This window comes from Protobothrops mucrosquamatus, unplaced genomic scaffold (assembly GCF_001527695.2).
Source record: "Protobothrops mucrosquamatus isolate PMUCROS unplaced genomic scaffold, P.Mucros_1.0 scaffold1399, whole genome shotgun sequence".
NCBI classification, from domain to species: domain Eukaryota; kingdom Metazoa; phylum Chordata; class Lepidosauria; order Squamata; family Viperidae; genus Protobothrops; species Protobothrops mucrosquamatus.
Window position 1 is genome coordinate 544,039 of NW_015387584.1, and position 10,529 is coordinate 554,567.

Consider the following 10,529-nt stretch of genomic DNA (forward strand, 5'->3'; position numbering starts at 1 on the left):
AAAAAAAAAAAAAAAATTGCTGGCGAAGAAAAGTATGCATAGGGATTGTGAGCCTGGGGATGATTGCTGATCTTTGAAGTTAATTCTGGTCTCCTGACTTTCTCCACTTTCTCTTAGAAGGAAGCAAAAGGGGGAAGGAGGAAACTGGCTGGTTGGCTGGCAGACATTGAAGCCTAGAGGTTAATTTCATTATCTGCAGTCTACCCTAAAGAAGGAGTTTGCCATTCATTTGTGTGCGGTGAATCTCCCCCAGACTTTCTTGAAGGCTGCCTTCACATCTTTGTTGCGTAAGCTGTAAATCAAAGGGTTGACCAGAGGGTTGACTACAGTATAGAACAAGGCATTTATCTTGTCCCAATTTGGAGTGTGATAAGAGTTAGGTGTGGAGTATATGATGAGCATGGAGCCATAGAAGAGGGAGACAGAGACCAGGTGAGCCGAGCAAGTGGAGAAAGCCTTGCGTCTCCCAGCAGCGGAACGGATGCGAATAATGGCTGCCACAATACCAACGTAGGATTTCACGATGACAGCAGTGGCTGCCAGCAAACTGAAACCAATGAGAGCAGTCAGGATGAGTTCATAAACCTTTTTGTCATCACAGGCCATTTTCAATAGTGGTGGCACATCACAAAAGTAGTGGTTTATGATATTACTACCACAGAAATGTAGACGGAAAGTGTTACCAGTGTGTGCAATAGCATTGGCAAACCCAACTACATAAGACCCCACCACCAGCTGGACACAGAGCTTCTTGGGCATGGCAGTGGCATAAAGGAGTGGGTGGCAGATGGCCACAAAGCGGTCATAGGCCATGAAGGCCAATAGGAAGCATTCACTCCAGCCCAATCCAGCAGAGAAAAAGAACTGGGCTGCACAACTCGCTAAGGAAATGTGATTGTTCTTGGACAAACAATCATATAAGATCCGAGGACTGTAGACCGAAGAATACCAGACATCCAGGAAGGAAAGGCTGCCCACAAAGAAGTACATGGGTGTGTGCAAGTGGGAGTCCAGATAGATCAGGGCTATGAGGCCCAGATTCCCAGTCAGCGTTAGGATGTATGAGGCCAAGAATACCACAAAGAGAACTGTGTGTAGAAATGGGTCTGTTGTAAACCCAACCACCACAAAATCAGTAACCAATGTGCGATTGTTTTCAACTTCCATCTTTTCCCATGACCTGCATAGAGAGGAAAACCAAGAGGAAAAACAAATAAGGTCTTGCAATTTTGGGCCCTGAATAATGCATTCATGCTATAACTTTGAAAGATATTTTGAAAATAGCATATTTGATATGCTATTGCTAATTTTGCCCCAAACTGATTTTTCTTTAAGTTTTTGAACAGTTTGTAAACTTTGATGGAATACTGGCTTTACATGAAAATAATAGCATTACATTCTCATTGCATTAGGTGCACATGATTTTATGTGTTTTGCAAACCTTTTTTAATGACTGGTCTTAGCATATAAAGCAAACAAACAAACAAACAAACAAATTTTATTGTGAATCAGGACAATCAGCATACATGTTTAAACAATAACTACAACAATACTGTCAAACATTCACATCTGCCTATCCCTGGTCTTTGGCAAGGACTAAATTTGTCAGTCAAAAATGCCAAATCCAGTCTGAACACAGTCTGACTGACTGTGTGATGAACATAATTAATTTTTAGTAATAATATTAAATAATAACTGCCAAAATACTTCACTGGAAACTTGGCCCAGAGGTTTGGATTTGAATGTACTGCATGAATAACTGCTAGAACCATCAAGTTGAAAGCATTTCGGAAAATCAGTGGTAAGATCTTATAGGACTTTTATTATCCAGGCAGAGAGGCATCTGGTTCATGACATGCCTGATATAACAGTTATTGAAAAGAAGAAAGGTTGGTTCATTGAAGTGACTTTACCAGGTGATGCTAAGATTGAGGAGAAACAACTGGAAAAAATTAGATCAAAATTGAACACCTATGGAAAAAGAAATTGTTGTTATACCAATTGTGATTGGAGCCCTTGGATCAATACCTAAAGCAGATCAACCCCCGGTCCATGGACTGGCACCTATCCACAGCATGCCTGAAACTGGGCCTTGCAAACAAGCGAAGCCCCATCTGTGGGGTGTTGGCAGCCCATGAAACCATGCCCCCTCTGGTCCACAGAAAAGCCTCTTTCCATGGAACCAGTCCCTGGTGCCTAAAAGGTTGTGGGCTGCTGACATAAAGGATTTCCTTAATATCTGTAAATATTGAGTTGGGGATGGAACCTGAATATTCTAATTTTTCAAAAGCTATCTTGCTAGAAATTGCTTAAAGGCTACTTGTTTGTTTATGACTTGAATCTAACTGTAGATTACCCACTCATGATCATCATGATCATCATGATCATCTATGAGACCAACCATTATAATAATTATTAAAGATCTGGCAATGGATAAGAGCAGGAAAATAAAGAGGCAAAGGGACTAATTCTCGCTGCAGAAGACCAAGTGTTAAGAACAAATGCATACAGAGTGGGTTTTATACTATCAAACATCTGTACTAACATGGGTAAAAGAATGGATAACTCTTAGAAATAAAAGGTTGTTATATTTGGAGGGACATGATTTACAACTTGGTTGGCACAATTTCTTATGGTAAGGGAAAAATAAAATTCATAAATATTTTCAAAACCATTATATAAGAAACACATTATTACTAACTGGGAAAAAAATAAAGTGTAAAATATACTTGAAAATTCCAGGATGGCTTTTAACAATGGAAGAATTTGTACATCCAAACTTAGTCAGTTTCGAGAAAATATGGACATATGGAGATATTCTAAATTCTGAAGGGAATCTAAAATCTCAACAAGAGATGGAAAATCAGGGTATTGATCTATCATGGTGGGCATACTTACAAATGCATGTTATATACAATAAATATGTTAAACTGTATGGATTTTATAAAGAGCAGACCTTGTTTGATCAGACATTATTAACCTCTGATGAGAAATTAATTAAGAAAATCTATAACCTTTTATTGAATTTGAAAATGGAAAATGAACAAGTTAAAGAAACAATGATAACATGGGCAAAGAATTTTGGATATAATGTAGATTTAGAAAAATGGCAAAACGTGTGGGAAAGAAACTATAAATTGACAGTATCAACTTCCTACAAGGAAAACTTATATAAAATTTTATATACCGGTATATAAAATAAGCCTTTTGTCTGAAATGGCATAGGGTTTCCTGCCTGAGCAGGGGATTGGACTAGATGACCTCCAAGATCCCTTCCAACTTTATTATTACTATTATTATTACTACTAAAATGGCACTTGCCACCAGCAAGATTAGCAAAAATGTTTAAAAATATGTCAGACAGATGTTGGAAATGCAAGCACAAATCAGGTACTTATTATCATGTAGGGTGGACATGTGTTAAAGCAAAGAGGTATTGGACAAAAATACATACTTGGCTAGAAAAGATGTTTGGAAAACATGTAGATTTTAAACTTGAACTTTTTTATTAGATATAATGCCAGAAAGGATTGATAAACAAAGTATATACTTGATTCTACATGTGATAACAGTGGCAAATATTCGCAAAACACTGGAAAAATGAAGAAATACCACCAGAGGAAGAAATAATTTAAAAAATACTAGAATGTGTGGAAATGGACAGAATACTTTCAAACTTGGGACTTATTTTATCAATGGCTGGAGAAAAGAATAAAGGATTAGGAATTAAATTTGTATTAGTGAATGATAAACTCAGACAATATGTTTGTTGAATACTGAATTGTATGAAAAAATTAATAAAAACTTTATATATATATATATATATATATAAGAACAAATGCGTACAAAGACAAAATATAGAAGACAGCAACAGATAGCAAATCTCATCTCTTAAAAAAACCAACAATGAAACAAAACAAAAAAACCTGAAGCAACAGTGGACTATCTAGTTAGCTGCTACAAGAAGATTATATAGACTGATTACAAACAATAGCATGAGAAAGTACTGTAGTAATAACAGTGCATTGAAATAATAATAGCAATAGCACTTAGACTTGTATACTGACCCATATTGCTTTACAGTACTCTGTGAGTGGTTTACAGAATCAGCATATTGCCCCCAATCATAATTTCAGTATGTTTGCAAAAATAGCTAAATGGCTCAGAGTGTAAACAAGAAGACAGCTGGAGAGTTGCAAAGAAGGGACTGGGTTAAGGATTGTGATAGGATATCTGTCTCAGTGCCTATATCTCCAACTCTTCTGTAGAAGGGCTTCAGCAGTTCTAACTAAGTCTGTGTAAAGAGCTCAGATGGCTGAAACAGATGAGTAATCCTGAGCAGGGAAAGGCTCAGGTTGGAGAAAGGAGAAAATCAATCAAGGGCATGAAAATGAGAGGAGGGACCTGAAGGGAATACAATGTCCATGTTCCCCACCCTGAGATGAGGGCTTCTACCACTTCTGTGCTTCAGAGACATATCAATGCATTCCGTCTTCTGTGTTATAAAACCACTTTTAAATCAATATAGTAAACCATCCCAATAGTTTTAAAAGCTTAATTTTGTAGGGGCCGCAAAGGAAAAAAGAAATGAAAGAACGAGAGTTTATAATAAACCAATATATAGTATTTTAAATTAAGACACAGAAAATCATCCTAGTAGATTTTCTGTTATTTATTCACAATCAACAAATCTGAGGAACTTGCAACTGCAAATGTGGCATCAAATTAATATCTGAACATGTTCCAGTCTCTCATTTTCAAACTTCCCTTTATTTTGACAGTATTATTATTGGACTCAGTAGTTTCAACCTTACTATCAAGATTCTGGCGTAAAATATCTCCGAATATACTCCCAATGCTCCCAATATTTTCCAAAGTAATTCCTAAATTATTTACTTTTGTCAATTTTTCTTCTTAACTTGTTTCTTTTTCATTACTTACTGGGAACACTTTCAGGGTTTATCCTTGTGCAGCTTACCTGCATTGTAAGTTCAATTCCTTAGTTAGCATCAATTACTAAATCTCTCCTAAATCTCTTCCAAATTTCAATTCCTTAGTGTCATTAACTCCATGCCTAAATCTTCCTGGCGTCACTGAGTGATCTCATTTCCAGCCTGTGGAGCAGCAGAAAGGAACTACTCTAATTCCCCTTGTACAGCCAAAAGATTTTCAGCTGAGATTCTTCCTAAAACTCATCTCATCAGTGCATTGCCATCTCTACTTAGATTCAGATTACTGTCCTCTTTCCTCAAAGCTGTGAACAGCTTTCTTTCCACCCCAGGTGACAAAATGAGACATAACTGCAATAGTCATAAAATCTGACATCTAAGTTATTTCCAGATATGCCAAACTTACCTGAATGAAGCTGAGTATATTTTCCTGCTATGTCCTTTGGACCTGCCAATGGAGCAGCCTATATGGGAGCCTTGTATTTTTCTGAGTAAGGTAAGAACAATACTTCTTTAAATTAGGGTCTTTCCATTCCCTGTGGAAGTATTTAAACTGAGTCTTTCCTCTTGATGGTCTGAAGTGGAAGATTGGTATCATGCCAAACGTTTTTTCTCAATTTCTCCAAAGGGAGTTTCATCTAAAAAAAAAGAAAAAAGAAAAATCATCATTCCCTGAGGCTACCTGAGATCTCCAGATAAGCATTCATCGTCCTTGTTGAGGGCCCTTAGAGGTTCTGTTACAAGGGTCTTTTCTGGAAAAAAAAATTGTGGAATGTAGATTTCATAGTAGCTATCCCTTTAAAATTATTGTAATTATTTATTTAAACAAATTTTACAGAAACATTCAAAAAAAGAGAGAGGCAATGAAAGAAATAATAAACTGATGAGAAAAATGAAAAGAGGGATTACTTTTTTTCATAATGATTTTTATTTTTATTCAAACAAAGTTAAAATACAAAATTTCAAAAAAGAAAATTCACAGGAACAAACAAAAAAACTCCAAAAGAAACAAAACATTAAAAAAGTGCAACCCCCCCTACAAACATATATACACATATTGTCCCTCCTAGTTAAATAGTGGTAAATATATTCTAACAATATTGGTTTCCCACCCCTTACAAAACAGGCCCCCCACATTTTTCAAATTTCTAATTCCATTTACAAATTACTAACCTGTCATCTGTCTACTATATTAATGACCACATTCCCAGGGAAAATATTTTTAGGTGTTTCAGTCCAGGAAAAAAAAATTTTTTTGAAAAAATAATCTCAAAGTGTAGTGAAAGTCCACTATAGATGTAAATCCAGGGCTTTTTTTCTCATAGAACGCCCAGAACAGAGTTCCGGCACCTTTTTTGGATGGAACCTTATAGGGTAGGCAAGGCGGGTTGTATGACGTGTGTGAGTTCCGGCACCTTTTTTTTTTTTTTTTTTTTTAAGAAAAAAAGCACTGTGTAAATCGAAGTCCAAACACTTCCGGTACTCTAAGACATGCCGTGTTTTCATTACAGAAGAAAAACATTATTCAAAATAGCCAAAAAGTTAAAACGAAAAGAACAAGAAAAAAACCCAGATAAAATCCAGCAGGGGTTAAAATAAATCACCATTCAACCAGCCTGTCAACTTTTAAAGATAATAAGCAAAGCAAAACAGGAGCTTTAAAAAATGTAGTTGAAACTCAGACATGCTTAAGTGAACTCAAGATTCCTTGTCCTGGGTGGGTCCATGATCATCTGAAAACCTTCTTGGGTCATTTTTAAATGCTCCCATTCAAATCCAGGGAGCAGGGTTGCCAAAGAACCAGCTTTGGCAGCAAAATAGGCAGATCGTCAACAGGAGAGAAAAATCTTCCTACTGTTTAGCAGCCATCTTGGGGAGGAGTCGAAAAGAGAGATTACTGCACTAAGAAAAATGCCAGTCAGTCTTAGAGACAGAGAATCTATCAGATTCATTGACAATAAAAGTTGGGGACCTGGCTAGATCCAATTGGGGCTCTGTGTCTGCTATATGCTGTTTAGTGAGACCTTTGGCCTGATCATATCCTGTGCTCAGTAGAAGACTTGTAGAGAAGCTCAAGGATGAGGCTTTAGTTGCAGTGGCCTTTTTTCATGTAGATTAAAAATCATCTCTCATAGTTAGTAAAGCAAGCCAAAGGGGAAAAAAAGGAGAATTTGAGCCAGTAATTGAGTATGGTCATCTCCACTCTAGCCTTCATTTTCATGAGCCTGACTCCAATCTCAGGGAGGCATTAGAAATACATTTGAGGACCTCAAGGGCCAATGTTAGAAATTTGGATTGAACATGTTGTAATGGTGCAAAACTGTAGAAGGGGCCCAGCTGAGCTCTGTAGAGAACTTGTGCCATTGGCTTGACTTTGAATAGTTTGAGTGTTGTAAGTATATAGTGGTCACTTCTTGTCTTGAGAAATTTGAGCATGGCAGTTGTGCTCTTCTGTGCATTTTCAGCAATGAGGTCCCCATGGATTTTCCTCCGATTAGCAGAGGACAAATCCCAGTTAATTGAAACAGGGCACCTGTTGGAAGGGATCTTGCAGGCCTTCTAGTCCAATTCCTAGGACCCAGGGCATCATTATATTTTGGAAATAAACTACAATTTGTGCATTCATATTTTTTTTGAATTTTTAAAAATCAGTAGCTTATACAAGAAAAACAAGCCTTATTTTATTTTATTTTTTAAAAAAAAATAATTTTATTTTTATGGGTTTTCAAACTCATTCCTTTGAATGCAGTGTAGAATTGAAAAATATGAATATCCACACACATTAACACTTTGAAGCATTCCCTGCATAACATTTTATTTCCCCATTAGCAAGCCATTGTTTAATTTGGCAGAATTTAACTAGTAATACAATATAAATGCTCACACACATCCCCTCCAACCAGTGGTGGGATTCAGCTGGTTTGCACCGCTTTGGCAGAACCGGTAGCTATTTTTTTGCTGCCCAGGCCCAGAATGGACTTACAGAAGTGGCATCCACACAGAGAACTGTTTGTTCACATATCTGAATCCCACCACTGCCTCCAACCCAAGAGCAAAGAATGATACTCCTTATCCACATGTCAATGTCATGATTCTAGGCATGGGCTGAGCTCTGTTACAGGTCAGCTTGCCAGGTGAGTGGAAATGGAATTGATAAAGACTGAAAACATGAAGCAAATTAAAATCTGCTAAAACAGGGGTGTCAAACTCGCAATGTCACATGACGTGTCGTGACATATCACAACTTTTTTTCCATTCCGGCAATGGGGTGGGTGTGGTTTCGGCATGACCCTAAGATAAGATAAGGTAACCTTTATTGTCATTTTTTTATTGTGGGCACAACGGCACACATCAAAAATGAAATTTAGTTGCCCGCTCTCAAAATGAAATACATACATGCGTCCGGCCCATGGGCTGACAGTTTGACACCCCTGTGCTAAAATGATTTAAAAGTTTGAATTAAGAGGTTGGATTGTGCCAGCTATTCTGAGGGGAGAGAGTAACTTCCTCACAGGGAAAATTGTCTTAGCCAGATGTTATTGGCCCACACTTCATGCAAGCCTAACTCTATTCCTAACAGCAATTTTCACGAGAAGTAGGATATCTCCCATGTTAAGTCCCCCAAAAAAGCTGTCAACCTCATTTACTCAAGAGAGCCTCTGCGAATCTAACCCTGAGGTCTCTCTTTGCTTCTCCATAAAATAACATCTGGCTAAAAATGTCTGACAATTTCAAGTAAGGTCAGTGTACTTGAAAACACCACACAGAATACATGCTGTTGAAAAATAGACAATTTTTCCCAGTGTGGAAGTCATGGAAAACCTTTGAAATAATGCAACATCTGTTTCTCTCTGCTCTGAGAGCTGAAAGAAAGGATTATATATACCATTTGGCTTCCCTCCCTGGGTATCATTCTTCGAAGATTGCTGTCAGGTCAGAGAAGGACTGGGATGATGCATGCAAAGGAAACAATTGTCTGCCAAAAAAATTAAATGTGGAGATATATTGAAAATGGCTCTCTCAACCATTGGGAAGGGAGGGAGGGAGGGAGGGAGGGAAGGAAGGAAGGAAGGAAGGAAGGAAGGAGGGAGGGAGGGAGGGAAGGAAGGAAGGAAGGAAGGAAGGAAGGAAGGAAGGAAGGAAGGAAGGAAGGAAGGAAGGAAGGAAGGAAGGAAGGAAGGAAGGCTGACACTACAGTCGGTGATTAGTTTATTATCTGAAATCTACTCTGGAGAAAGACAGTATCAATAACATTCATTTAGATGATGTGAATCTCTCCCAGACTTTCTTGAAAGCTGCCTTCACATCTTTGTTGCGTAAGCTATAAATGAAAGGGTTGGCCAGAGGGCCGATTACAGTATAGAACAATGCATTTGCCTTGTTCCAATTTGGAGTGAGTTGAGATTTGGGTCTGCAATACATGGTAAGAATGGAGCCGTAGAAGAGGGTAACTGACACCAGGTGGGCTGAGCAAGTGAAGAAGGCTTTGCGTCTCCCTGCAGATGAATGCATACGAATGATGGCTCCCACAATACCAATATAGGAGCTCAGGATGATAGCTGAGGTTACCAGCCAATTGCAACCTATGAGAGCAGTCAGAATGACTTCATAGAACCCTATATCATCACAGGACATTTTCAGAAGAGGCAGCACATCGCAAAAGTAGTGATTGATGACATTGTTCCCGCAGAAGCGTAGGCGGAAAGTGTTACTAATATGCGCAATGGCATTGGCAAAGCCAGCTGCATAAGCTGCCACCAGCAGCTGGATACAGAGCTTCTTGGGCATGGCAATGATATAAAGGAGTGGGTTGCAGATGGCCACATAGCGGTCATAGGCCATGAAAGCCAGTAGGAAGCATTCACTATAGGCCAAGCCAGCAGAGAAGAACAATTGTGCTGCACAACCAGCTAGGGACATGTGATTATTTTTGGATACACAGTCAGACAAGATCCGAGGAGTGTAGACTGAGGAGTACCAGACATCCAGGAAGGAAAGGCTGCCCACAAAGAAGTACATAGGTGTGTGCAAGCGGGAGTCTATGTAGATCAGGGTCATGAGGCCCAGATTCCCAGTCAGTGTAATGGTGTAGGAGGCCAAGAACAGCACAAAGAAGATTATTCGTAGAAATGGGTCTCTTGTAAACCCAACAAGGACAAAATCAGTAACCAGTGTCCGATTGCCTTCCACTTCCATCCTTTTCATAAGCATAACCTGTTTAGAAAACAAAAATAAGTCAACATTTGACAATTTTAAGCCCCAGAATACAGAATTTGTGCTATGGTTTTGAGCCAGGTGTTGAAAACCTTTTGACCTACAGTATTTGGTATGCTGCTGTTAACTTTGCCCAAAATTGATTTGGCTTCCAGTTTTTAACATTCTATACATACAGGTGAAACTCGAAAAATTAGAATATCGTGCAAAAGTTCATTTATTTCAGTAATGCAACTTAAAAGGTGAACCTAATATATGAGATAGACTCATTACATGCAAAGCAAGATAGTTCAAGCCGTGATGTGTCATAACTGTGATGATTATGGCTTACAGCTCATGAAAACCCCAAATCCACAATCTCAGAAA

General features: G+C 38.3%; 2 protein-coding genes across 2 annotated transcripts; both read right to left on the reverse strand.

The window, feature by feature from the left end:
• Positions 1–225: 225 nt before the first annotated feature.
• On the reverse strand, positions 226–1,167 carry LOC107292653 (olfactory receptor 9G4-like). Its single transcript, XM_015821764.1, has one exon. It carries the CDS (start codon positions 1,165–1,167, stop codon positions 226–228), a length of 942 nt encoding a protein of 313 aa, XP_015677250.1.
• Positions 1,168–9,203: 8,036 nt separating this feature from the next.
• Positions 9,204–10,145, reverse strand: LOC107292654 (olfactory receptor 9G4-like). The gene has a single exon (XM_015821765.1). The coding sequence runs from the start codon at positions 10,143–10,145 to the stop codon at positions 9,204–9,206; it is 942 nt and encodes a 313-aa protein (XP_015677251.1).
• Between the last annotated feature and the right edge of the window lie 384 nt (positions 10,146–10,529).